A 27,524-nucleotide genomic window follows, 5' to 3' on the forward strand; every position below is an offset into this window, starting at 1 on the left:
CTACTGGTTGTGCGGCAACTACTAGCTTGCCACCGCCAACTCTAACTGATTAATCACTTCTCAATTTGCCTCTTCTGTTCAACTCGACCTTCAAGCAAGACATCGACTGCAGCGCCACACTGCCCCTTCGACTCCACCTCCGACTCGCCATCACCTCCGACCTCGACTCTCTTCGTCAAGGCCGCCAACGACTGCTTCCTTCGTTTGGCAGGCCCAAGATCGTCATAACAGTAGCCTATTTGTCCAGCAGTCGTTGAGTGTTGGTGAGTGTAAGGCGGATTGGCTGCCTAGAGAGGAGGGTATCTTGGTGTGGTGAGGCAAAACAGACAATAGGAGAACAAAACAGGCTGAAAATCGCCAGTAACGAGCTACATCAATCGTCTCCATTAGTAAATTTTGTGTACTGCTCCGAGCTAAAGGTACGCGGATCCATTTTTGTGATCCATTCATGGATAGGAATACCCGTAGACAGGAATAAATTGGGGAATCACAGCGATATGACTGCCGAAAGGGTCGTCTGTTTACATGAGGTGCAACTGCAAACTCATTGGCTATAAGGTTTAATCGTAACTGGCGAGGGCATTTTCGCACAATGACAATTCGGAAAATGAAGTGTGCTCGAAACCAAGTCGCATTTTCCTTAATGCCGTGATCTAGACATCTATCGCATTTGTGATATTGCTATGATCACTTGCCAGGCGACTGTGATATGGAAACATCATAGTTGATTGAAATCTAGTGCGAATCTAACGAAATAGACTTGTCTTTACTATTGTGCGAACTATACACGACAGATTCACGGCGTTTGTGATAGCAAGATTATCACACTGCACTGCGACCATTCATCCACGCCACAGAACAATGGATCGTGGTAAAAGAGAGATGCTGAGGACTCGGCCGCCGTCGCGCAGTCCCTTCAGGCAAAGAGGACGAAAACAAGTGCAAAGCGGACGTATTTGTCGAAAGTAAACACGATGAAAACGTTGCTGGCACCTCATCATCCTGATACTATCTACAGCAATACTAAGAAGATCCGCATACCGCTCCCAAAACCAGCGGTTCTCGTCTTTTTAGGGCATATCTGTAGCCCTGCACACGTCTGGGACCACGACAGCGTAGAAGCTGGGGCCCTCATCTAAGACGCCTCTGTCGGCGTCGTGCATTTTGGGGGTACCGTAGCGCTCTGGTTGACGTTTATCCTGGGCAACTTTCTGAACTAGATCCTGATATCGAAACTGAATTGCGTCGTGTTCTCGAGGGTTATGAAAAAGTTATTAACAACCTCAAGAAGCGTGGGTTGATGAAAATTAACGAAGGAAAAAGTTAGCTGAAGGCATCTGGCTTTGATCGTCTTGCTCTAAAGTTGATGACACTTGAACCAATGAATAAAGGCCAAGCAAGGTCGGCGGTGCTGTTTAGATGGAGTTTTTAATATTGATGCGGAACTTGATGAGCAGAGCTGATTCCGTTGATACTATCACGTTGCAGCACGTTGAGTAGTCTGAGGATTGCTTAATTGTGGAGGAGCAAAGGCATAAAGGTGACCAGACAGGGGCAGACAAGTTTGGCAAGCATGTGTACGCAAACCCTTACCAGCCATCCCAGTGTTGTTTGCTTGCTCTTGTTGTTCATCTTGTCGCTTGTCCAGAACGTGGAGCTGGTGAGAAGCAGCAATTATTTCTCGGCACCGATAACACTCCTCTACTGTTAAGCAATCCTCAGACCACTCCATGTGCTGCAATATGATAGTATCAACGGAATCAGCTCTGCATATCCATGATCAAGCTGTCCTGGCATTAGAAAAGGCCTGGGAGAAGGTGTTCGTGTACGGTGAGTTTCATTGTTTACTTCCTTTGTGGGCGGCCTGCTTTGCATTATTCCGAGCACCCACACAGTCAAAAGTGATTTCAGCTCTTGTGAACAGACTACGGGAGTGCATCGAGGTCGATTAAGCAACTTCTCTGGCGAAGGCGAGCTGCTGTCAAGGTAGTACGTTGCTCTGCAGACTTTGATCAACCGGCTGTAATAGAGTAAGAAGGGTTAGCATAGTTATTGCTATGTTGAACGCAATATTTGTTAATGTGTAAAAGTATAACGTTTGATCACAAAGATGCTTACTGCTTTATACACCAAGCCAAATTCACTTAGTACTAAATCGGCATTAAAAAAAACTAAAGGATATGTCTGTTTTTTCTGTAGGGAGATCATTAGCCCGTGCCTGTATATACGTGTTTACATGAATCAAATTTTGAGACGGATGACGACGCTCCATGCGTTCAGCAAAGCATGGCTTGACGAATCTGCTTGTTCTTGACGTCCGTGTACGACGCTCAACACACAGCTGCAAAATAACAGCCCTTACGGGGTTATATAACGGAATCATGATTCAGTGGATGTACCTAAAAACATCCTACTGTGGCGACTTTGTCTACAGTTGTACTTGGTTTCGGCCGGCAAGGAATATCTTGTCGATTCCAATCGTTCGCCACACCCCGGTGCCTTTGAGCACAAGAGGACCTTTGTACGGTGAAGAATTCAATGCTGCCCACACGGGGACAAACCAAAATGGCGAACGTGACGATAGGTTAAATCTGCAGGAAGGTCTGATCTGGGTTTTGGCCCAGAGTGCTGGAATTCTCCCTATGTTGAACTCATGATATCCCCCCACCCCCTCTTTCACTGAGTCCAATTACTATGTCATCGTTCGATTTGTCAGAAGCGCTGACAAATCAAAGGCACACCACAGGTAGCCTATAACCGAGGTACAGTAACTACGGTAATTGGTTTTACATGTGTACTGAAAATGATTTCTTTGTGCTAGTATGTTATCTTTTTTGTCCGATTGTTCACACTAATTAGCCTGCCTTTGACTACTAGTACTGTATGAAAAAGACTAATCAAATCAACATAGCTGTATTGGTACTTTCCTACATGCGCATTGGCTTCAATCCACGAATGCCGTGTTTTACACAGGGCAGCTCTGGATTTTCATTCTAATTTTCTGTTGGTATTGCTGCATTCCTAGCAACAAATTGTAAATGGTGCCAGTCTAGTATTGACAAATACTACTTACACTAAGAAAATACTTCCACGGGTACTCCGCTGACCTTTAATTTTTACAGCACACCAACTAAATGTTTGCTATATTTTTGTACTCCTAATATTCTTAATTAGAATATTAGGTAAACTTTTTGAATAGTATACATTTTTTGGAAGTTTGTACAAATCTTCCTTGAAGTAAGAACGAGTAGCGCCGGATGCTCAACCTGATTTACTGTAATTTTACGTCGTATAAGTGTTGTTGCGTGCTTGTTCCCAATAGAAATATAGCTCAGCCTGGAAGCAAATGGTTCCACGAAATAAAGCTGTCCGAGTATTTTCGTGTTGGTTTATGACAACGTACACCAAAGAAATCTGCAGTGAATTTTTCGGCGTACGCTCGGTTGCAACCATATCAACATACATTCTAACATCGAGAGAGACAAAGCGTTTTTGGCACAGAACGGCAAACCTTGATGCAAGCGGGCTACAGCAACAAGATAGGTTAATGAGCAAAGACCTGTTTTAACGCTTTCTCTATTCCCCTTAACCCCCGTCATATCTGCTAGTTAGGCGTAGCTTTGGGCAACATTCATCATTCTAAATTACTTTCGTCTTCCGCAATTTACCGATGATGTTGCACTTGGACACCACAAGTAATATTCACGTCTTTTACGTGATTTGTGCCACGGGTATGAGATATCAAAGAATGACATACTACCTCCGTCCCACAAGACATTTAGCATTTTTATAAACGTTGGCTTATTCACATTACACACGCCCATTAACCAGAACAAGACATGGATAAGCATGTCCGCGGTATGTACTTCGGCGGCTATATGCATCGCATTCTTAACGCTTCTACTTATGAAGATAGCATCGCTCGATTAAGGCGTATTGTGAGGAGTTGCACAAAACGTTACGCCACATTATCAATACGAAAGATATGATCCTCGGGTTTGAACTATTTTAATTAAGACGCAATAACGTACCATTTTAACACCTCAAACATATTAAAGATCCCTCCAATCAAAATCACACTAGAATTGAAACCACGGTCACTTTCGTACTTTATTGGTCTTAACATATTGATAGGACATTTTCGACCAATCCCCAAGTAGTAATGAATTAGACTGAGTTTTAACACTGCTGATTTGTGGAATTACCACGTCTACACAATGACCTCGTCGATGGCCACATTGCCGATATCTACAGCCTCGCTGGAGCACGGCTGCAAAAGGGGCAAATCACCTAAGCGCAGCCACTTGTCCTTACGCAGATGCGGGATCTGGTACTCGTTTCCGCCTCGGTTTAACATCGCTTGTTCTAGCACGGAGTGTAGCGTTAGGAAACACTTGTTCAATTTTACCGAGTCGCGCTCTGAATATGCCGACACGACTGCTGCAACAAACTGCTCCACGTCGTACGCGCGTTTCTGATACTGAAGAGCTTGGATGCTTGAGAAAAAACCCAGATCCAATACATTGAAATCGGGGCTGCGTGGCGGTTAGTTTACGAAGCTGATCTTCCAACCGCCAGAATAACAAGCTGTTTTCACTGCCTCAGAGTATGCACTCGTGTGTGGCTTTGCATTATCTCGCTGTACCATGACCCTTTTAGATCCTAAACAAAAAAAACAGGATAATATTCAAGTTAGAACAATATAACTGTAGTTTTTGTTTTACAATAATGACTTACCTGGCCACTTGGCCGTAATTGCGGGAATGACCTCTTAGATGAGAAATGTTTTGTAAGTCGTCTTGGTAATCGAGAGGCACTTAAGCTCAGGCGTAACAGCGGGACGGTTCTCGAACGAGCGTTTAGCCTCCACCAGCTCCACAAATGGCCAATCAACCAGTTTGCCATAAAACAACTTGCGCGTATGAACGTCGTACCTAGGACGCCCAACAGCACACGATATGCTTGAAATTTGGGACAGCAATATACAGAACCTCCTCGTTGTCGGTCACATAATAGGAAATACGTTATTTCGAAATGTAAAACCATTTCTCATCAATATGAATCGTGTCTTTCATTGAGTTAAACCTGCAGCTTCCTCCTACATAAATATAAAACTTTGTTAGAATTAATACAAAATTCCACAACAAATCAAAAATCATACCAGCAGCCTTCTCCACGAATGAAATGACAAACTCAATGCGCTTGCGTATCTGCTTGGAGCTAAGGGCAGGACTTAACCGGGATCGCGAACCGGGGCGTCGGGGCGCTGAGGCAAAATGGGTTCACTCTGCGATCCGAGCCGTTCTTGATCGGGTCGCGATCTGAGAAAAACTTCAACGTTGCCGCCAAAAAAAAACAAGCATGTAGTGTCCAGCGAAAAGTAAAGACACGGTTGGGGGAGCCGGCGGAGCTCCCAGGAAGTTTGGCCTAGTGTATTTGCAGGTAAATAGCAAAGTGAATAACTATTGTAGTCTACATGGTCCTAATTGCCTTGGCCCCAATGGTTGGACGCGAGCCATGTCAACACAGGACGCGTAACGGAGTATCTTGTCATCTTGAGTGTCGATATGCCGTATACAGCATTGTCTATACTCTGGATACTGTTCAGGATTTGATTCCCCAACTACAACATGTAGGTGGAGCTGGCTGGCTAAGTACATACATGCGTAGCCTGTACTACAAAGCAACATGGCGCGCGATGCCAAGCGCAAGGCAGACGACGTCGCTGCCGCTGCTGCTAGCAAAACGGCAGCCACAGTGAGCTCTAAGTGGACCGTGACGATCAACCTGACGGCGCTGAAGCGTCCTGTGAACCCGCCAACGTCGGAGGATTACAGCGAATGGAGCCTGGACCAGCTCAAGTTGGAGTGCACGGCCCGCAAGCTGAACGTCGTCAAGAACACCAAGAAGGTCGACCGCGCCATGATCCTCGACGCCTGGGACGCCAACAAGGGTAGTGTTGAGGCTTTGCTGCTGCGTCAGCAGCAGCAAACAAAAGGCGGGGGTGGCGTGGAATACAAACGCACCAAGGGCTGCATGTTCAGATTGCTGAACGTGGTGTTCTCAGACCACTTCTTCGAGGCATTTCTCGCCACCGGAAATCAACTCTCGCGCGAGGAGATTGATCAAGGGGGCTGATCATTTTGGACAGACGTTTCTGTGGCGTTTGGAGATGACTCTAGTGAGTTTAACAAAGTGATCTCTTCGGAATCGATGTTTGAGGACATTGATGCATCCTTCGCAATGGTTCACTCTGCTGCAAAGCTAAAGCGGATGTGGAAGGATGTTAGCGACAACTTTGCCAGCGCGGAGGCCAAATCAAAGGTGTCAGGGCAGGGAAGTAATGACTTTTGGGATTTCTGCGGCGGACGAGCAGACGTGTACTACCTTGATCAATGGGGCAATCATTGAGGAGATGGCCGAGGGTTCAGCGCTGCGAATATTTATGCTGGTGATGACGATGACTCGACCAAGGAAGGATAGTCGTCAAAGCAGGACGTATACCGGAAACGTCGAAAGAGCTCGCAGTCGTCGGATATTCTTGAATGCGTGAGTTCACTACTGGAGGCGGAGACAACGGAAGTTGCAGCTGTGTAGGAAGACACCTGGAACGGGCAGAAGCTGTTTATTCAAGAGCAGCGGACGGCGCAGAAGCTGACTACACTGTCCGTCATGCTTGATCGCAACAACGCGGCCGCCCACCAGCTCTTGACAAAACGCCACGATTACATCGCGCAGGGGCTTGATGCGGCTAAAATCGGAGAGGCTCTCTCGAACCAGCAGCAGAAAATTACCTCATATAGTGATTTACCTTACCTTTGCCAGGGTCACATACAAGACCAAGTCAATCTGCTATGAGGCGTGCTGCTCATTTCGTAGAGCTCCAATGAAGTGTGATCAAGATGCACGTGACAACGTGGAATCTGTCCTGTCGATGATCAACGATAAGCGCATTGAGCGCGAACAAGACCGGAGCCAATATCCGACAACTCGCCCTTACTTAGTCGACCGTGAGGAAACTGACACATCAATTTTCGACACGTCGCGGGCCATTGATGGCTCTGCTGAAATCGAAGACATGACTAATATTCATCACGCGTGAGTTCAACGAACTGTTGCAGTCTATTCGCGACTTTATTATAGCTAACTACAACGCGAAAAGATAAAAGCGTTCTGACTTTACACCAAATGATTTTTCTCATGACTCTAGATACACTCAAAGGAGGCGGGCCGTGGCAGGACGGATGAAATATATTCCGAGTCCCTCTGCCTTCATTAAACGCGACAATGTTCATCCAGCTCTTGGCAGCCACGTCGTTTGTCAGCGAACACACGCTTACCCAGCTGACTCAAGAGTTTAAACCAGGCTTCTGACAGTAGACATCGAACAGTAGGAAATCGAGAAAACTCGGTCTTCCCGTATTAGTGATTTAACCAGGAACATCTTTTTTTTTTTTTTTTTTTTTTTGAGAATCATCTAGATTTTACGCTATTTGTATTCTCTTGGATTTAATTTTCAGAGTTTTAGGAGCGAGTCATTCTAACCCAAAACTACTGTAGACTTTGTATTTAGGGAATCAAAACCACTCAAGAAATGTATACCTTGCAGATTATTCCTCTTGACATTAATCTACTACCATCAACTAGCTCGGTGCCTGTAAGTCCGTCCGAGGCTAGGTTTAATACATAAGATGCAAATACACCAATTTACTGGCTGCGGAGCATAGCGAAGGCAACCCCAATCGGCCAGAAATTTTTTTAATGTTCATATTGAATGTGGCCCACATATCGTACTTAAACAAAACTAAAATGTTCTACATATTGTACTTAAATGCACGTTCAAATTTCATGTTGCCCCCAATTTTAAAACTGAAAGCCGCATAGCGTCACGCGAGGTACGCTGCATATAAATAGATACTCCGACGTTCCTGGGTATGCTGAGGGAGAAGCTTATAACTCGCATATGGTAGTTATATAAGATTACTGCATGTAAGCCAGAAAGCACGGCCACATATGCCCTGGCTTACATACTCGTAGCAAGAATATGCCACACTAACTTTCAGTTGCTGCTCTGCAGTGCCTCACGCACGAGTAGCACCCGTACAGACTCAGACACCATCGGAACGATCTCTACATGATGATACTTGCCTGTCAATACAAGTGCCGCGTCGAAATCGAGAGGTGGTCCATGTTCTACGAGCCAGCGCAGCAAGGGCACGTTATCATTTCTTCCAGCTTCCTCTATCAGGTTTAGAGAAGTTATCTTGAATCCACGTTTTGAGAGCCACCGAGCAGCATCGAGCTGGCCTTTTTGGACCGCCAACTCGAGCAGATCGGGGTCTTGTAGTTCGAATTGGTTTGAATAAAACCATGCAACAGCTGTACGTCACCTCTAGCGACAGCATCGCGGATGGGGATCGTTGTACGCAATTCAAGTCCCAACTGATTCAGCCAATCCAAAATCTCGATATTGCCTTCACAAGTTGCAATTTGTGCGAGGCATCTCAAACAATCCTTCACGAAAGCGGGTCGCTTGTTGTAAGCTGACTGCAACACTATCATCGGTTCATGGACCCTGTGGCTCCGGTCTGTCTTCAGTGACAACGGACGCCTCGAGCTGAACAAGCATTGCACTTCAAAATTATGTGCAGCTGTCATGACATTACTAGGAAACCCTTCACTTCTGTGCTCCAGTAAGTACAACATCACGTTCAGGTGGCCATTGCGGGCAGCTAAGTACATTGCATATGCGGTGCAACCTTCACGACAATTTTCATGAAACCATCTGACAATGTGAAGGTGCCCGTTTCCAGCCGCTTGGTCCATGGCCTGTCGGACGAATTTATCTGGGTAGTGTGCATGAAGCCACTGAATAACTTCTAAGTGACCATGTCGTGCTGCGTGGAACGGTGCCATGTGTGTACACCCTTCGCTTCGATGTTCATGCAGCCACTTGATAACATTTAAATGGCCATTAGTTGCAGCTCCGTCCATATCATATTCGCTAAACGTACTTGGTAAACGTACATGCAACCACTGTAATACATCCAAGTACCCTCCTTTAGCAGCGGAATAACTAGCGGGTAGAGCGTAATCATAGCAGGGGAAGTTTTGATAAAGCCACTCGACGACTTTGAGATGCCCACCGCTCGCAGCGAGGTGCAAAGTTCTCACAGTGCAATTTCCGTTTCGTGTTCGCTGTAGCCATTTTACAATATCCAGATTACCGCTTTGAGCTGCTCCTTCCATTGCTGTCTTCGTACATTTCACAAGATCTTTCGGTTGCAATGGGTGGTTTCAGGCGGTCGGAGAATGCGACAAGGATGAAACCTTCTTTCCCTATCCTGTAGTACAATAGATAGAATACGGACGAGGACGAGCTCTTCAAAGGGCCGTCCCTCATTTTGGATCTCTCTCGCCAACGCTAACAGCCTCAAGAACCAACTCAGTTCGTTTCGTTTCTTTCAGACACACTCCACGGTCAACTGTAATGAGCACAGCGGGGAGCTTTTACTACCTACGTCCAGGCACTTTCGATGTCCTAGGATACAGTTATGGCAAGCTGGAAGGAGTGGCGTCTCGCCGTGGGAAGGTGAAGATCAACCTCGTGCTAAGCGGACGATGGGCAAATGAGAAGATTCAAGTTAGCGAGGTAACACTCGCAGACATCACCGAACGTGAGGTGAGCGAGGCGGAAGCTCTTCAAGGACCAGGCACTTTCGTTGGAAGTGCGATATGCACAACCCGAGTGCCACTGGGGGGCGTCAGAGTCTGGGCGTACGGACTGGTGACTGGGTACGAGTGGTCTACTCATCGCCAGGAGGGAACTGTCGATGTAAACTTTGGTGACTCGACGGAGACCGTTCCTTACCAGGCCGACAACCTCCAGGACGTGTCCGTGGAAATTTACGCACTTAGACCGTGTGCTTCGTGCGGTACCAGTGCTGTCATGCCGAGAGAGCTGAAACAAATCCACGAAAAGGTGTATAAGAAGTTTAACGGTGCGGATCAAATCGCAGTGCGGAACGTCGACGAGTTAGTAGTGGACGCTCGTGTAAAACCCGTCAGCGAGGCTGCCATCCTGCCAATCTTTGATATTACCAACTCCAAGCTATGTCACGTAAGTGTGAAACACATTCTGGATCACGTATTCTATAAGGATGGCAATCGCCCGCCACCCGCGGGGCTGGTACTCAATGATTCAATATTCACGGCAGTAGATTCGGTTACTGACGTGGTTAATACGCCTACCCAATTGGAGCTGAACGAGTCATTAAACGACGGTTTGAGCGACTCCGAAGACGACGAGGTGCAGCAAGTACCCAACCCGATAACAACACGACGCAACGAGACTACGGACGAGCCACCACGGAAGCGACGTCGAACTGGAGACAGCCCACACGCGGTAGAGGCCGAAGATCGACTGCACGAGCTTCGCCTGCGCTGTCAAGCAGACCAAGCCTTACAAGCGTATATCGACCAGCTTATCTCACTCAGACGAGTAGGCGCCGCGGTGGAGCGCTCTAGTTTGATAAGTCTGGCGCCAAGACCAGTGTCTGAGGACAACAGTCAATTTCGGCCCTCGGGAACCCAAAGCAGAATTCACCAAACGCTCGTACACGGTAACTTTTCTTACATGACCCCGCAACAATTCATTGAGCATGTAAAGATTCATTGGAATCGATACGGCTTCTTTCCACACCCTGCTGTGTTGCGCGGCCTCTTCAGTTGGGACTTCGGAACGCGCGGACGATCGATCATGCACTTCATGCGTGTGACCGAGAGGGAGAAACGAGACTCTGTCCGTCGGTACGATATGAGTAATTTTTCTCGCAAGAATTCGCTGCTAGCTCCTTCTTCGGTATCAGAGTTCTCGATGATAGTTGGAGCAGTGGAAGTGCTTGCAAATGTGGCTAATCAACTCTACCAGCCCGTGGTTCAAGACCTCTTCACTCATGTTTTAAAATTTTTGGTGGAGCTACGTGTGCGCGAAATGCCGAACACGAGGCGAGCTCTAACGGAGTTAGTCGAGTGGATAGATGAAAGAGTCGAATTATTCCGAGTTCACATCGCGGACGGCGCAATCACCTTGGCGGCTGAGATTAAAACACAATTCAGCACCTCACACGAAGCCTTCTTGCGCGTAAACTAAATGATCCTTCGCCAAGACGTCGAAGCAGCTCTCGCTGAAGCCAATACAGCGGTGACACGAAGAAGGACCGGTGAACAGCCGTCGGCAACCAGTACGACAGGAAGCTATTCGAAACGACCAGCTAGGGGACCAGTACCGCTGGAGGTCCTTAAGGCACTGCCCAAACAAGGTGGGAAGGCGGTTTATATGAGGTACCTTTCACGAGAAGGCTGTCGTGGCTGGAATGGTAAATGCCGAGTTGACGGTCGCGTCCACTTCAAACCCGCAGTCTTGGAGGACGTAGTTAAACAGTACATCGAGAAGACGTACGGCGGCTTAGCAGCAGACCTCGAATGACGGTGAATACGCCCTAATGTCGACATGGCCCCCATTACGACTGGAGATCAATCTGCAGCACGTTCAGTGGCTGGAGATCCCGCCAGTTTTATACCAAGAATTGCCATGAACATGAATGACGACGTCTCTCACGACGCAATTTCATTAGAGCTGTGCTCGTCCACTACTCCACATAAAGGCGGTGGCACCTCCTCCCATTTGTGCGAGTCCCAAAAGTCAGAAAACGGTGAAGATTCCTCCCGTAATGTCGATGAGGGTGTCAGCAGACTCCCGTTGGAAACCTTTTTACTACAGCGTCAGCGTGTGTCGGACAAAACGCTGCAAGCACGCAAACGAGTAGAGGACCATTGGAAGGCCTCGGTATTTGAAACGTTTAACAAAGCACTTCGTCAACATGGACTTTTACCCCCATATCCATGTCCCGCAGCTGAACATGTCAATGGGCAGGAAAGGCACCTTCTTGACAGAGAAAAACAACGTGTGTACAGTGAGTTTATTCGCCGCTCAAGGATGCCACTTCCTGAATTTGTTCGTCTCCTTCGTGGCGAAACCAACTTCGACTCAAGACCAAACAAGGCTCTGGAGATCTCATCGTGGAACCCGTCCTGGAATTCCTACGACCACAAGAGCAAATGGTCGAATATCGTTCACCACGGTGTAAAACCGAAGTCGAAATCGCCATTCCCTAAACAGTCCTCCCCTCCAAAGAACCATGGTTCCACTCTGCGTGCTTTGAACAGCATCATCAAAAGTCTCAGAACCGGTCAAGACACAAAACGATACGTTATCCTCGATATTGACCTTCTAAGTATTCTGGAAGACTTCACTTGTAGCCCATTTGGTGCGGTCCAGAAGGGTGACGTCGACTTGTCGAAGGAAACTCGCCTCATACACGATTTGTCTTACCCGAAAGGAGCGTCAATGATAATACGGCAGAGGAGGGCGAAATCACTATTTCTTATGATGCAGCAGTAGCAATTGCCAACCGCGTCTTGGATGTAGCTTCGAAACACCCAGACCAGCAACATATGATTACAGGGGATGTCAACGGCGCTTTCCGCCACATTCCAATTGCTGCTGAGGTCGTTGGACGTTTTGCGGGGACAATTCCGGAGCTGGGAATTCTTGTGATCGACCTATATTGCCCGTTTGGGTGGGAAAACTCGCCATCGTCGTACTGGGTGGCTGGTGCAGCGATAAATCACTTATACGCATGTGCAGCTCCAATGTGGCCAGACCAACCAACGTGTGCTAAGGTATTCGATGCTAAAGCATGGTGCGATGACCACATCGCAATCGAAGCCGACGTTGGCTCCCGTCTTTTCGAGGCGGATCTTGCTCTGCGGGCCTCAATGACGACTGTTTTAGGAGCGTCGGCGTGCAACGAGAAATAAGTTTTCTTCTTGGTTCAAAGAAGGAAAAGCTCTTGGGCTCAACTGGAATCTCAAGACACTGACGGTTTCCATGCCACCAGAAAAGATTAGGAAGGCACTGACACGGGTTCAAGAACTTATCGGCTGCGAACGAACGACCAGAACGAAGTTGAATAAGCTCGTGGGCAGCCTCAGACACGTGGTGACCTGTATCCGGCCGGCAGCGTCATTCTTTCAGCGAATAGCGGAGCAGGCTCGTTTGTCGCCACGCTTCGGGTCAACTTCGATCTCGCAAGATGTTACAGAGGATTTACGGTGGTTTGAGCTTATTTTGCAGCGAGGAAGGCTCAATCTATCCCGTTGGTTCAATTTGCATCGCGGTCTGCCCCCAATTATCATGTTCAAATGGATGCCAGTGATCGAGGTCTCTGCGCACTTTTTCCGGCACATAAGCAGTTCTTCCAGCTTGAATTCGACCACGCTCAACGGGAGCTGATTCGAGAATTCAATCAGAGTGGTAACAACGAATTCGGTATCAATGTTAGAGAACTAATGAGTGTCGTATATGCTGCTTTGATTTGGGGAAGTTCGTGGACGAGCGGCGACGAGGATCCCGAGTCGCACGTGAAGTTCTGGATTGATAACATGTCGGCTGTAGCCTGGAGCAACAAGAGGTTTAGCAGGAATCCCTTCGCGCAAATGCTGCTTCGTATCGTCAGTCTCTGTGAGGTGCAACATGGATTTTTCGCGACGGCATCGCATGTGGCTGGAGTCAAGAACGAGATGGCGGATGCAGGCAGCAGAATGTGGCAGTCCTCTTCACATGCACTAACCTTTTCTCGTTTGTCTTCATCCTGGTAACAGGTGCAAATCCCGGACGACTGGCGAAATCTCTCGCGTCTCTGGGAGCGTTATTGCGAGCAGGAGCTCTAGCGCAGTCGACACGCCCTAAGTACAGCGCGGCGTGGTCTCAATGGGTCAGGTGGTGCGGCATGATGAATTTCGACCCATGGCTGACGGAGGCCGACGTCAGCCACAACACGATGCAGCTTGGCGCATACGCAGTCTATCTGTGGCAGTTCGGCATGAATCGTGCTAATACGGGTAATTCCTACTCGACAATATGCGGCAAGCTCTGCGCGATCCGTTGGCACCACCGGAACTTAGCAGGATACGATCCCGGAGTTAATGCCAGTCACGCGATTCTTCTCCGTGAAATTCGTCGATTTACTAACCCGGTCACCAAGCAACAGCCCTTGACTGCGCGTATGTTTCGAATTATCTTTTCCGACATGAACCTCTCACTTCCGCGCAACCAATTATTGTGGGGTGGCCTTTTACTCGGATATTTTTTCATGTTGAGAAGGTCGGAATACTTGTTTATTGGGAACAAAGTCCATAGATATATCGTCCGTCTGTCAGCTATAACGTTTGTCGACGATATGTGCCAGCCGACGACTACCCGCAAGACAACCATGGTGGGTTTAAAACTAAAAGGAGCAAAGAATAACCAGTTTGGAAGAGAGGAAGTGCGCTACCACCACAAGTCCGGCGACAAAATACTTTGCCCAGTTCGAGTAGCGAGATGGATTCACCGAGGAGCACGCGCATTCAAGACGGCAGCGGATGCCCCAGCGCTATCACTACAGAACGGCGGTATCACTGCGGACGAAGTAGCGACGGTGATACGAAGAGCGGCAGCAAGACTGGGATTTGAACCCTCGCGCTTCTCAACTCACTCAGTGCGGATCAGAGGTGCAACGGCCTTGCTCAACTTGGGGACGGATCGCCTCCTTATCAAGCTGATGGGGAGATGGCTTTCCAATGCTTTCGAGGCCTACCCAGTGCTCAGTGCAAAAGGCTCTGCAGAAATGTCCACGAGAATGTGCTAAAGAGTGCAGTCTGCAGTCCAAGGTCGTACCAAGTGACGGATGAAGTCTCTGGGGGTATCCGCCACACCACACCCTGGAGTGGAGGGCATAATGAATATGTAAACTGCCCCAACGAAGAGATATCTGGAAATGGGTGGTTTCGGACGGTCGGAGAATGCGGCAAGGATGAAACCTTCTTTTCCCTATCCTGTAGTACCATAGATAGAATACGGACGAGGACGAGCTCTTCAAAGGGCCGTCCCTCATTTTGGATCTCTCTCGCCAACGCTAACCCGCCACGCCACACCCTGGAGTGGAGGGCATAATGAATATGTAAACTGCCCCAACGAAGAGATAGCTGGAAACCACTCCAGCATTTCTAGATGCTTATTTCTAGCAGCTAAATTCATACTAAAGCTACTACACTGACGGTATACAGCCACTGTGCAATGGCGAGATGTCCATTCGCAACAGGACGTTCCATTGACTTACTCCAGCGGATACAGCTGTCCGAACTTGTGTTATAAATCCACTGTGCCACTTCCAAATGTCCGTGTTCTACTGCCAATTCCAGCGCATCCGACGCGCAGTGAGTATACAAGAAGCTATCCTTGACGTAATCGACCCCTTCAAGCTTGTCCCACAACGTGTGCCAGTCCACCCCTCTCTTGTACAACCACTTGACGACGTCAATATTCCCTTATGTAACAGCAATTGCCAACACATCGGTGAAATCCTTTTTCCATGGACCACGATCGTCGGAACGCTCTGTCATCCAATGAAGCACGTGCACATGACCACCCCGCACAACTGCTTGGACCGCTTCCTTCCAATCCGGTGCTGCAATTCTGTGAAGTAAGAACTCAAGAGTGCATCGTGATGCTCCTTCCCCACAAGCAGCAGTGAAGACCTCGTGACACAGGAACGAAGTCAAGTATTCATCAATGGACCGCATGACATAGTGTAACGTGTTAGCGGGAAGACAACGCTTCACCACAATACGAGTAATCTTACGGTAACTCATGCGGAAAACCGGAAATGCAGGCGCTGGAATGAAAATCTCTTTTGATGTGAGTGTTGAACTGTATTGATTTGATGGGAAAAAAGTGTTTTCTTGGAAATCCCAGCGCACAGGAGATCAAGAAATTGTCTGGTATTATATATTGGCGACCGGTATAATATTATTTGCTTGTTCTTTGTGAATATCGATGCGAATGAGTCGGTGGGTTACCTGAAGGATGCGATCAAGGAGGAGAAGCCCTGGACGGTCACTGGGATAGCTCGCAAACTCCATCTTTTCCTTGCGAAGAAGGACAGCGTATGGCTGGACGCTACTGGCGTAACGGCCGTAGAGCTCGATGCAAATGGACAGCTGCAAGGCTTCGAGGAGATGAGGGCGACACGATGGATCCGGAACGCCATGCACTTTGGAGAGAGGTTTCACCCGGACGATGGTCAGATCCATGTGCTGGTGGTGGTACCGAACGATTATCTTGAATGAAGAACCTCAAGTCATGTCGTTCGGTTAAATGGGCGCCTAATAGCTGAGCCTCTGCGGGAGTAAAGTAGACAGATCAACGAGATACATGAGCTCGCAATCGGGTAAAATTTCTACCTCCAGTAAAGCAACTATACATACGCAGGAATACCAGTTTGCTTATTTTGTTAATCTATTTTTGTGCAATTCGGAAAAGGTTCCCTCGAGCGTTGGAGATATACAATAATTCACAATTTCTAGCAGGGGATCAATAAAGCAATTATTGTTTGTATATTTTGAACTTTTTTTTTACTGCTCCACTATAATAACAAAGTCGTGCTGCGCACGAAGAGGTTCTGAAATTTTAACAAAAAATATAGAACCGCGCACGACCATGGTAAATTACACCACGGAGGATCTAAAGCGTGCTCCATTTGTGGGCAAGAAGTCATGTTACACTGTCCCTTTTTGCTTTGGTTTATCTCCTATTCCTATTAACTGTGCTACGCTGTTGCCTTTAACTGCGTTTTTTTTCGACCTGTTTCTATAGCAAAGGGCATAGTACGAACAGTCCTGGGATCTGTGGTGAGCTTCAACCTCCAATGCGTGGCTTTGGAGCCTCGCATCAGCTCAAATGTCGACCACAATCTCTTGTGCGTGGGCTATGGGCAAATGCCTCATCAAGTGTCTGGATAGGACCAATAGTGCAACATTATACTTGAGACCTCCTTCTGTCGAAATCCGCTCTTTCCAATGGTGCAGGTTCTCTGACCGTGCAGTCGCTTCACTTCCCACTTTAACAATCAAGTGCTGAGGAGTATAGTATACGAACGAGAACGAACTACTACGACCCTTCAGGTCCTCCCTAGAAGACCTTAACGCGCATTCAACCGCAGAAGTTCGTCGAGCTGATAAGATAATTGGAGCTTCGACATTGGCAAGAACGCAAGGTCTGGTACCTGGTCCACAGCATTGTAGTGGGGCGTGGTTTAAAACCCAACCGAGCCCACGCAATGCAGTCGAGTGCGACAGCAAGGTTGATCAGCATCATGTGGTTGCAGTCAGCCATGTAGATGTAGCTCAACGAGAAATGGGGTTGAAGCTGAGCTTCTTTTGTTAAGTCAAAGTCGCTTATCAGAATTGCCTGCTGTTATCTACAACTGTTCGTCTACTCAAGCTGGTACATGTTGAAGTATGAATTGAACACCATCACTAGGACGCTGGTGATGGTAGTGTGGGGAGCAAGTCGAAGTACATGCTTTAGTTTTCTCAGTTTCATTTTTGACAGCTAGTCGACAAGCTCAATACACTCGGCGACAAGGCTTACAGGAAGTGCCAGCTTCCTTCGAGTGTCTTTGAACTTTCTTCTGAGCGTGACATACGACAAGCATCTACAATGAATATCTTGGCACAACTAGCCGAGTGAGTGCACGTGGTTGTATCACAAATAGAGATCTCGATATGTAAGTGGGTCTTGGTCATCATTGTGGATTACTTAAGTACCCTATGTTTTAAGCAGCATCGTGGTATTTAGCCCACAACGAACACAATCAATAAATAACTACATATAAATAACTTGCAGTTGCATGTTGCACGAAGATAGACTGTCGCTACCATTCATGTGGGAGGTTCAAAAGCAATGCAGGTAAAAATGATTAGAGGTATTTGTTACTCGCACACTACCAATGACTCTCACTTTTGAGCAGTAATGTATAATATTTTTGGACAATCCGACCATTTAGTTTACGAAGACGTGCGTTTTCAAGTGTTTGTAAGGGTATCAATTTTTTTTTGAATTCATTCACTAAATAATTGCAAGCCAATTAATATAAAGAGGGTACGCTTATCGTATCATACATGAACTAGGCGTGGAAAACCGGATCCCCGTGAATTCTTTTCTAGAGAACACACATTGAAATCTTCAAATTAATTCTAGTGCAGTTATTAAGAGCTCAAATTTCAACCACCGCGATCCAAGTGGATCGCTGGAGATTCGCGGCTTGAAATCAAGTGCATGCTCCGAGCTGTATACGTACTGACCGTAAACCCTGCGCTTGCTCGGACCTGCAGACGTACTTAATGGCAATACCGCACGCATTCAACCGCGCGAGGAACAGAACATTTCTGCGCATAGTTGCCACAGCCGTAACGGCTTGGCAGTACGAAGTTGGCACGTGTGACAATATGCCGTTCCTCCTGGAAGATCGTCATCTTCACGTCCAGCATGTTAGTGGGCTCCGTGATCTCAAAAATAAGCTTTGTCGACCTCAGCACTATTTGCCTTGTGCACAGACGCCAAATTGGCTTGAAAACCATCTTAAAACTCAGTGGCCTTGCTCACATATTGCTGTCCAATGGACAGGTGGGTAGTTCAGTCAACAGTTGGCATTGATGCTCTAAGGTGGTGGTTGTACTCGATATGTAGTAAGACCGTGTCAGTAGTCTGTACAGCGACCAAACCACTGAGATATCGTAGATTACCTTAAACGTTAGACCCGCGTACGCTCGCAGCACCGCAAGCCGTGCTACTAGCACTACTGTCAGCCGCTTGTCCATCAGCTCATAGCTTGGACCACCGCATCTTATAGTTTATTCTACATGTTTACGGTGGTTACACGATACAATTATGCGACAGCCTTCTCTTGACTTCAATCGATTCCACAAAAAAACTGTTGCTCGTACGAAAAGTTAAGCCAATATCCCCAACCAAGGCGCTTCGAGCAACCTTGGAGCTTCGACATCTCGTCTTCTAGAGCGAATTAAAATACAAACCACTGCCACCTTAAATGTCTTGTAGCGGGTATTTACTGTGCTCAAATTTATGATCGACAAAGGAATTTTAACAAACTTCGCTCTTGGTCCTGAAACGAAGAAACGCAATATCCAGTACGGATTACTGAGTCAGTCTATGTTAAACAGTACGCTACAAAATGTTGAAAATTGTGGTTTTCTACGATAAGTTTATAGCAATTTAAAGCAAATCAAGAAATCAGACATGAAGTACAGTAATGCATTTTGTTTTCCGAGGGTGGATCTTATAGGATTTGCAGACACATCAGGTTTCAGAAACCCGAGGATACTTGGCATAAGGAACATTATCTTAAAGTTAAGGAAAGGTCCGAGGGTGCAGTACTGTACCTGAATAATATGTAGGTACAGTACTGTACCCCATCATCACAGCCCACGATAGTGACCCAACGTGTCAACACGATGATGAGTTCTCGATTTAAATTGTATATGCTACTACATGCACACTATGGCGCTGGTACGTCCACAGCCTGTACAACCAACTAGTCTACATAGTTCGCATCATAACCATCCATTCTCTTAGTACTACTTCGGTTCTTATCTACTCCTGTCAAATTTGTCATTATTACCGTAGCCAGCACTTGCGGGGAACATTGTAAAAAAAACATCTTAATTGAGTTGAGTGGTTTCGACGCGGCCACACTCTTTCAAGTCAAACTCGTAATTTGCCTTCGGGTGAATACATGGCCTTATCAGTGTGAATATTGAGGTACGAGCCGATAGGTCAAATCTATACGTCCCTTTTCGGTCGGCTTTTATTCCCTTCTGTAGTTATCGTTTCTTCACGCGGAGTGCTTCGCACTATCCGACCGGCTGAATGCTTGTCCATATGGCACTGACCAAGTCAAGCTCGTCACCGCTTCTGCCATCAAAACCACCCAACTGATACCCTTCTTTCGCAGTATCCGTTCCAATCTTGTGCGTCGGTGTGCCGCCTTCGATAAAATTCCCCTTATTGGTGGTGAACTTGATGTACTTGACACGCGTACGACCTTTATGTGTACCCGCATGTGCCTCCATGACAGTGATGTATTCACCTTCAGCTAACGCTAGAGGGGTTTCCAAGTCACCACCATCACCACCATGGTATAAGGTACTCTCTTCCCCAGACGGATTCACGATGGTGAGGATGACGGCATCGACGCGTTCCCCCGCACGAAGGTTGATAGACAGCACTTTTTGTCCAGACTTAATCAAGGCCGCATCTGTGAAGGGATCGCCATGGAGACCTCCGAATTCCGGACCCTCGTAAGTACCGGGTGGCAAAGTAATAACTTCATCCTCTCCATCTTCTGCATATCCCCCATGTCCTCCTGCTACTGGTCGATACGCTACTCCCCCACGCCCACCGCCTCCACGCCCACCTCCACCACCTCCTCTTCCTTTTCTTTCCTCTGAATCCGCCTCACCACTTGCAATGCTGTCTCTGAGCGTCGGGTAGTCGTTTGACTCCGACGCGGTCTTGACAGCGATTGCGACACCGTTGTTAATAGAAATCAAGGCGACCACAATAGCCAACATGAGACGTAGCACGTGCATGTTGTTGCAATAGGTTGTTGGAACGAACGCAAATTATTGAATAAGACAACAAAGTCACCGCACCACAGTGGCGACCTAGGACGGCTCAAACTAACGCTGAATGAGTGATGCAGTCAACCGATAACTTTTTCTGGATAAGCTATCTGCGAAAAATACGCAGGCAACATGGAGGTTCCATTGCAGCCGTATGGCCCACCAGTTATTACTATACTACGATGTTATTTTGTAGAACATGCTTGGTTTCAAATTGGCATTCTGAAAGGAAAATAAGATATTTTGGCATTGTTTTGTGTACCGAGTGCCCAATTTGCCCATGCCTGATATACGTATGGATTGGTAATATACGTATAATCGCGAATCAAACTGAAAAAAACGTTAAAACTATTTTTTGGTCTAAAACCCGGTCATTTTGGATGCTGATGTCAATATTCGACGCCCTTTTATGTGCATAATTACTCTTCAATATCAGATTTTCTATTGGTTTTAAAATGCATAACCACGAAATCCTATTACTAAAAATCTTTTTTTTCACGTTAGTTTTTTATATTCTTCGAAACGCACCAATATATAGATATACGTGTTTACGTGAATCAGATTTTGGGACGGATGACGACACTCCATGCGTTCAACAAAGCATGGCGGTTAGCGAATCTGCTTGTTATTGATGTCCGTGTACGACGCTCGACGCACAGCTGCAAAATAACAGCCCCTACGGGGTTATATAGCGGAATCATGATTCAGTGTCTGGGCCAAAACCCAGATCAGACCTTCCTGCAGATTTAACCTACCGTCACGTTCGCCATTTTGGTTTGTCCCCATGTGGGCAGCATTGAATTCTTCACCGTACAAAGGTCCTCTTGTGCTCAAAGGCACCGGGGTGTGGCGAACGATGGGCATCGACAAGATATTCCTTGCCGGCTAAAACCAAGTACAACTGTAGACAAAGTCGCCACAGTAGGATGTTTTTAGGTGCATCGAGTGCTAGAATTCTCCCTAAGTTGAACCCATGCGCTGACAAATCAAAAGTACAACACCGATAGCCTTTAACAGAAATTGTTACTGAGTTGACGATAGTAGCTCGATCGTATCGGCAGAGGTCGTTGACGACGGTGACGGTTTACGCGGACGATATTACGAAGATACTGGATCACGCGGCTGATCATGATGCATGATGATTACGGGGTAGATGTTAGTGTAGAGTGTCGCGAAGGAGTTTGTAGGAGGCAGCATAGGTAGCGACGAAAGTGTCTCTATTCATCTCTCATTAATAAATATTTGCTCTAGACAGCAAGTCGCGCGATAGAGATCCAGTAACTGCAGTAATAGGTATATACAGGCATTCTGAGAAGAATACTAGTACGTTCTTTTTATCCGATAGTTTACAGTGATTAGTCTGCCATTGACTGCTAGTATTGTATGAAATAGTCTAATCAAAAAAAAATGTATACTTTCCTTTGTGCCCATTGGCTACAGTCCACTGCCTAGCGAGCGCCATTTAATCGGACCTCTTGGTTTATTAGGTCACTAGGCGAGTTGGGTACTGCACAACCAAATACCCCTTCTTTGGTGAAGTAAAGGTTTTGGTCACAAGAGCTTTTCTCGAATACAATGATAATCGGGAAATACACACGTTTTGGACTGGTAATCAAGACACCCACGACATGCAATGCAACAACAAAACTTCTGATTTTCCCACTAAAAGTAGCAGCATGTACTCTTTTAAGAGGATGCTCACAAAGTCGGATTTTTAAAACTGCTTCGTACTTGCGCCCGCGTCATGTTAATAAGGTAGCGTGGTACAATTCGATCTTCGTATAGCTAACACGATAGGAACCGCAGCAATAATGTCCAGGCAAAGCCGTGGGAAAGCTAAAAAAAATGTTGCAAAAAGGCTCCCAAACTCCATAATAGTGGTTGTCAGAGTTGCTTTCAGATAGAATTTCAGATGAGATAATTACTAGTTGAAGCAGCTTCATTGGCTAAAATATATCTGAAATTTAGATAGCGATACCGGAGCTTTTGGTCTTTAGTTGGCTTTCTGAAAAGGTTTGTGGACCACTTATTTGCAAAGTGGCTTACCGATTTCCTACCATGGCCACCAGCAGCAGCCCTGCAGCGAAGAAGAAGGTGCTATGGGACCGCGACGGCGTGAATGGAGGCCTTAGCTCAATGAAGATCTTGCTGGACTGGCTCACCACTGAAGGAAATTATACTAAGTGGAAGGGGGGGATTGAGCGTCGGGTTTGACAAAAGAGGCGCTGTGTGGCACAATTATAGGTAAGCTTATCGACGCTGGCATACGCCATAGGAAACCTGCCGATGTACGCGACAAGATCCAAAAGCTGGAGTTGAAGTACCGTACGGCTGTGGACTGGCTGGCCAATACGGGACAAGGCGTCACGGATGAGACGTCCATTCGATCTGCCCTCTAAACGATGTCCTTATTACTACGAGCTGACACCAGTGATGGACGATCGCCAGTCAACTCGGCCCAGCCAAACGACCGATGACCTGGACGAAATAACGAAGAGCAAAGGGAAGAACAAGCAGCCGATAAGCATTGCTAAGAGCACAAGTAACAAGCGTCAACAGGGGGACTCGCTGTCAGCTCTAACGAGGCTTCGTGAAAAGAGTCAGCACGCGAGAGAACAAGCAAACGCTAAGCTGCTGGAACTTTAAGAAAAGCGTCTTCAACTTGAGGAAAAGCGATAGAGTCGAGAAGAAAATCAAGCCAAGGCGCAGTTGGAGCTTATAAGTGCGCAGACCCGCTCAAATACTCCTGGGACCCAAAATACTTGTCACTGTTGAGAAAAATCTTTGGGTTTTTCCACACGCGGTTGTCGTGGGCAGATCCCGGCCACCCAGCTAACCTGTATCTAATTTTTGCGTTATCATCACAAATAATTAGTGCATTTATGGCGTACGTTGACTTCCGAGAGAAATAGTCCCTTCCACAAATGTGTGGTTTTGCTGCTAGTGGCAAAAGGGTACCATCAATAATTCCCACGCAACTAGGGAACTTTGAGACGCCAAATATTCTAGAAGATATTTCACGACGTTCTTTTTGTCCAGACCAAATAATAGATTTTGACTTTAACTCCACTAATGCATCCACAACGCGATCAATAAACCTGTAAATGGTCCCTCCTGGAATTCCAAAAAAAATGCATCTAGACTGTCCCGAGAGGCATCATTTCCATAGCATCCAAAATACTTAATTGCGACCATCAAATGAACCTCTACGGGCGCTTTTTTATCTTGCTGACAGGACTTTAGAAAACAGAATTCGTCTGTACCAGGCCTACGATATCAAAGATCGCAGGCCTTGATGCTCGAAAATTTGACAGGAACTTGTCCGATGGCAAGTCGTAGAGGTAGTGAGGCACTTGTGAGGATCGAAGGCCTCGGCGGTTCCTAGGAATGGTGTAGCGAGACGTCTCTACTACGTAGTGTAGCTCCAGTAACATGTCGGTCTCGTCGTCATCATCACTGGCTTCTTGTAGATGAGTACGTGCCGACGCACCGAGCTTGATCAACGGCGGCTCTGAGAGTGCTAAGCTGGTGGTAATTTCTCGCCGAAGCCGCTCCCGGTTTGAGATTCTTGGCATGGTGCCAAAAGCGTTTTGAAAAACGCTGAGAGGTGTGCCTGACTTCTGGAGATCTGAACTGAATGGGGTTGTCAGAGTTAACGATCAGTCATTGGTAAATTTTATGTTCTGAAAAACCTTCTGAACATTAACTCTGACAACCACTAATGACGCTTGCTCACATCTCGAGTACAAGAATGCTTATGCCGCGGCCCCCACGGGATGACCTCAACGCCGTTGCCGTATATTATTTGAAACACGTAATGTCCTATAAGACATCACATCGTTTTGATTTTGATCTTGTATGTGAGCATGGATAGGATATTGCAAGTTCGCTACCTCACCATTTAGTAATATTTCACTTATTCATTAGGAGAATAAAGTGCACAACGTTTGCGCAACCGTTACTTACCCTTGGACAACCCATTGCATTGGGATATCGCGGACGAGTTTTTTTTTTCTTTTTTTGTTTTAACTCGTTCGCGAGCTTCCTCAAAAGCTCTCCGACTATTTTTTACTACTACTGGTACTACATGCAACTGGCCGATACAAATTACAGATCGTTTTCCGTCAGCGCAAGAAGTTAATAAAAAAAAATGAATAGTACTATACTGTTCTTCGATGATAGTCGTATTATACGTCATATACTCAGATATTTGCTATAGCAGCCAAATATATCCAAAACTAATGCTATTAATGATGCATAATCTAGAACTCGGAATGCTGCAGTCTTCCGGCTCGTGCCTGGTTATTATAACTCAGCGGAACAAACGCATACTGCCGTCAGAGATTATTGTTGATTTATTTTTGGACTCACGACTAAAATAATTTGTGTCGTTGCTAAATTGTAAAGGTAGAGCCTCAATCGCAGCAATATATAGGTCATCTCTCTTCGATTATTTTTCGGCGACATACTCCTCTTTCGGCGCGAAAAAAACTCATATCTGTATTTTATGGTCGTTGGACATCTATCCGATCTCTGGTAATGAGTACATTTCATCGCCAATTGCAGAGGGGATTCACGTCATTTTCGTTTTATAGGAACGTGTTTATTCTTCTCTATAACGTGTCGAAGTGGCGGTAGTGAATTATAGGGTCACTGAGAATTTAAGGTATCGGGAGTCGATGGGAGCGAGGCTTGGTAGTTTGTGTGAATAGTAGAAGTAAAATTCGAAAGTAAATGAGATTGAGTTTAGAAAAACTACTCTAACTAACTTGTTCGTGGTTGTCTTACGATGAACTACACCAAACTTAGCCATAATCGACTTCATGCAGAGATGAGGCTGCAAAAGAAAAACATGTAAGTCGGTTGCAGATCGTATGGACAAAGGCATATTTGTGGTATCTCCCGCTCTATCAGATTTATTCTTTCAAACTTCCAAAAACGATTTTGGATGCTACGGAATCGCTGCTATCACTATATGTACACCAGGAGAGAAAAATTGTTTTTTTTTTTGCTACTTCATCAAATAGAGTATTGTCCAGTGGTTCAATCTGGCTGGGACCATGAAAAAAAATTTTTTTTTTGGTTTTGTCTTAGGCGGCTATGAATGAAAACTATAGTTGTGTGTGTGTGTGTGTGTTTTAAATACTTGCAGTGTAAATAAGAAACGCTTACAATGGGTTCAACCTATACTATTAGTGTACACAAGAAACACTTCTTACTATAACTTGGTTCAACGTGTACTATTATTATACAATGCAATTCTTCCCCGTGCTAGCCACGACTTTAGTTGTAGCTTCGTGAGCCTGCTTTAATTAAGACGGAATATACTAATCAAATGCCGAGAAAAGGGGATATGAAGGAATTTGGCAGTTTGCCGACCGCCTTTCTGGCTGTGGATGTACCACGCTGGTCAGAGGTGTTGGGAAAGAATTCATAACCATATGCTTAATAAAATTATAAAATTACGCCATTTCCCACCTTGAAAATATGTACAAGGTGCTCCTACAAGTAGAAAGCTTGGACGTACAACCTAGGAGAATCTCGGTCCCCACGCAAGCTGATACTCCCACGTTAACAGCAAACTATCCACTAGACATTGTTTTTTGCAGTCCAATGGGTGCAACCTATGAAACTATTGCTAAGAGCAGCGAAAACCGATCGGATCCGCTACAACACTTCCTTGCAAGAGAGGCGGCGAATCTACGACGGTGTACATCTTCAGAACAAATAAGAGAAACGGTCACTTTGATTGATGGTCTCGATGTTTATCCGGCTGCTATAGAAAAGTAACTAAATATAACGCCCCTGTAATAGAAAAAAACATGTACTGGAGAGTGTAACGAGTCAGTCCGCTGGGGAGCTCGTCACTATGCTCGCGAACGCAAATACCAAGGTCCCTGATTCACGGGCACCCCGCTCGGGTTTGTTATGGCTACACTGGAAAGTTCTGGTTTTTAAACTAGATTTCTGTTTGATTATTACTGTAGTACTCACAACAACTATTTGTTGTTCGGTATTGACGAATGTCCTCCCAACCTGGGTAAATATAGGCTCTTCTATGGAGAGGCTTGCTTTTGGGGTTGAAACTGAGCGTAACCTCTACGAGGTAGGCACATGAAGAGTCATTGTTGTGTCATAATCAAAGTGATGCTATTATACTTTAGTTATTCTATCTTGTCGTCTAATGGCTTCAGGAAGAATTTCGACTAGAGTGAGAACAAACGCACAGGACCACCAACGCCGTAGATACTACCTTAAATAAAAAAAGGTATATCGCCACAAATCAAAAGATATACTAGGACTAGACCTCTTATAAAATATGATTCACCCAAACAACCAAAACGGTTAGAGCCTATAATCATTGCCAGTATTTGTTTTTAGAAAAGAACAACCAGATAAACACTTTTGCAACCGTAATATCATTAATTGAGTGAATTGTAAAGTTTATATATTGATTGTACATTCCTCGTGAGTTTTTTTTTTTCAGCTGTCGTAACAACGTACTTTCATTTTCCGTATTTTATTTATGATGTTGTACTTAACTGCCAAAAGCCACAGGCATCTAATTTGCAATTTTTGTGCAACGGGAATCAATTATTTAAGTACGATATACCCGATTAGAATAAGGATTCCTACTCCAAAAAAGCATAAATCATTTAAATGTAAGTAATTTCGCGAGGGATGCCTCACTGCATTGGGTTCGACTACTGTATCCCGTAATAGTCTTATGTAAGAGTAACATTGAAGTCTACAGGAGTTATTTCCAAGTTTCTAGTTACCTGAGTAATTTTGGGTTCCTCAGTATAAAAGTATACGCTAGTTTGGGGTTAAATTGATTATATGTTGTCTACCAAGTTGCGAAACTTAGTTGCCGATATCGATTTGGAGACGCGTGCCACGGCATGTTCGGTCTTGCTGCCACGATTCCAAAAACA

General features: G+C 46.0%; 13 protein-coding genes across 13 annotated transcripts; 7 read left to right on the forward strand and 6 right to left on the reverse strand.

The window, feature by feature from the left end:
- Nucleotides 1–1,070: 1,070 nt before the first annotated feature.
- PPTG_21125 (hypothetical protein) lies at nt 1,071–1,632 on the reverse strand (the record flags this gene model as incomplete). The annotated part of the gene is made up of 2 exons (XM_008895578.1): nt 1,071–1,223; nt 1,594–1,632. The coding sequence occupies 2 exons, from the start codon at nt 1,630–1,632 to the stop codon at nt 1,071–1,073; spliced, it is 192 nt and encodes a 63-aa protein (XP_008893826.1).
- Nucleotides 1,633–4,210: 2,578 nt separating this feature from the next.
- PPTG_01852 (hypothetical protein) lies at nt 4,211–4,905 on the reverse strand (the record flags this gene model as incomplete). Its single annotated transcript, XM_008895246.1, has 3 exons — nt 4,211–4,535; nt 4,598–4,662; nt 4,738–4,905. 3 exons carry the CDS (start codon nt 4,903–4,905, stop codon nt 4,211–4,213), a joined length of 558 nt encoding a protein of 185 aa, XP_008893494.1.
- Nucleotides 4,906–5,688: 783 nt separating this feature from the next.
- Nucleotides 5,689–6,138, forward strand: PPTG_01853 (hypothetical protein; the record flags this gene model as incomplete). The annotated part of the gene is made up of 1 exon (XM_008895247.1): nt 5,689–6,138. The coding sequence occupies one exon, from the start codon at nt 5,689–5,691 to the stop codon at nt 6,136–6,138; it is 450 nt and encodes a 149-aa protein (XP_008893495.1).
- A 748-nt stretch (nt 6,139–6,886) lies between these two features.
- Nucleotides 6,887–7,102, forward strand: PPTG_21126 (hypothetical protein; the record flags this gene model as incomplete). The annotated part of the gene is made up of 1 exon (XM_008895579.1): nt 6,887–7,102. The coding sequence occupies one exon, from the start codon at nt 6,887–6,889 to the stop codon at nt 7,100–7,102; it is 216 nt and encodes a 71-aa protein (XP_008893827.1).
- Nucleotides 7,103–9,490: 2,388 nt separating this feature from the next.
- PPTG_01854 (hypothetical protein) lies at nt 9,491–11,152 on the forward strand (the record flags this gene model as incomplete). The annotated part of the gene is made up of 1 exon (XM_008895248.1): nt 9,491–11,152. One exon carries the CDS (start codon nt 9,491–9,493, stop codon nt 11,150–11,152), a length of 1,662 nt encoding a protein of 553 aa, XP_008893496.1.
- Nucleotides 11,153–11,512: 360 nt separating this feature from the next.
- PPTG_01855 (hypothetical protein) lies at nt 11,513–12,882 on the forward strand (the record flags this gene model as incomplete). Its single annotated transcript, XM_008895249.1, has 2 exons — nt 11,513–12,329; nt 12,425–12,882. The coding sequence occupies 2 exons, from the start codon at nt 11,513–11,515 to the stop codon at nt 12,880–12,882; spliced, it is 1,275 nt and encodes a 424-aa protein (XP_008893497.1).
- Nucleotides 12,883–13,266: 384 nt separating this feature from the next.
- PPTG_01856 (hypothetical protein) lies at nt 13,267–14,753 on the forward strand (the record flags this gene model as incomplete). The annotated part of the gene is made up of 2 exons (XM_008895250.1): nt 13,267–13,585; nt 13,726–14,753. The coding sequence occupies 2 exons, from the start codon at nt 13,267–13,269 to the stop codon at nt 14,751–14,753; spliced, it is 1,347 nt and encodes a 448-aa protein (XP_008893498.1).
- Nucleotides 14,754–18,006: 3,253 nt separating this feature from the next.
- Nucleotides 18,007–18,435, reverse strand: PPTG_21127 (hypothetical protein; the record flags this gene model as incomplete). The annotated part of the gene is made up of 2 exons (XM_008895580.1): nt 18,007–18,013; nt 18,299–18,435. 2 exons carry the CDS (start codon nt 18,433–18,435, stop codon nt 18,007–18,009), a joined length of 144 nt encoding a protein of 47 aa, XP_008893828.1.
- A 1,080-nt stretch (nt 18,436–19,515) lies between these two features.
- On the reverse strand, nt 19,516–20,556 carry PPTG_01857 (hypothetical protein; the record flags this gene model as incomplete). Its single annotated transcript, XM_008895251.1, has 1 exon — nt 19,516–20,556. The coding sequence occupies one exon, from the start codon at nt 20,554–20,556 to the stop codon at nt 19,819–19,821; it is 738 nt and encodes a 245-aa protein (XP_008893499.1). The 3' UTR covers nt 19,516–19,818.
- A 642-nt stretch (nt 20,557–21,198) lies between these two features.
- Nucleotides 21,199–21,453, reverse strand: PPTG_21128 (hypothetical protein; the record flags this gene model as incomplete). Its single annotated transcript, XM_008895581.1, has 2 exons — nt 21,199–21,248; nt 21,345–21,453. 2 exons carry the CDS (start codon nt 21,451–21,453, stop codon nt 21,199–21,201), a joined length of 159 nt encoding a protein of 52 aa, XP_008893829.1.
- Nucleotides 21,454–22,647: 1,194 nt separating this feature from the next.
- On the forward strand, nt 22,648–22,988 carry PPTG_01858 (hypothetical protein; the record flags this gene model as incomplete). Its single annotated transcript, XM_008895252.1, has 2 exons — nt 22,648–22,792; nt 22,834–22,988. 2 exons carry the CDS (start codon nt 22,648–22,650, stop codon nt 22,986–22,988), a joined length of 300 nt encoding a protein of 99 aa, XP_008893500.1.
- A 34-nt stretch (nt 22,989–23,022) lies between these two features.
- PPTG_21129 (hypothetical protein) lies at nt 23,023–23,235 on the forward strand (the record flags this gene model as incomplete). The annotated part of the gene is made up of 1 exon (XM_008895582.1): nt 23,023–23,235. One exon carries the CDS (start codon nt 23,023–23,025, stop codon nt 23,233–23,235), a length of 213 nt encoding a protein of 70 aa, XP_008893830.1.
- A 119-nt stretch (nt 23,236–23,354) lies between these two features.
- Nucleotides 23,355–24,164, reverse strand: PPTG_01859 (hypothetical protein; the record flags this gene model as incomplete). The annotated part of the gene is made up of 2 exons (XM_008895253.1): nt 23,355–23,432; nt 23,853–24,164. The coding sequence occupies 2 exons, from the start codon at nt 24,162–24,164 to the stop codon at nt 23,355–23,357; spliced, it is 390 nt and encodes a 129-aa protein (XP_008893501.1).
- Between the last annotated feature and the right edge of the window lie 3,360 nt (nt 24,165–27,524).

Source organism: Phytophthora parasitica (genome assembly GCF_000247585.1).
Source record: "Phytophthora parasitica INRA-310 unplaced genomic scaffold supercont2.3, whole genome shotgun sequence".
NCBI classification, from domain to species: Eukaryota; Oomycota; class Peronosporomycetes; order Peronosporales; family Peronosporaceae; genus Phytophthora; species Phytophthora nicotianae.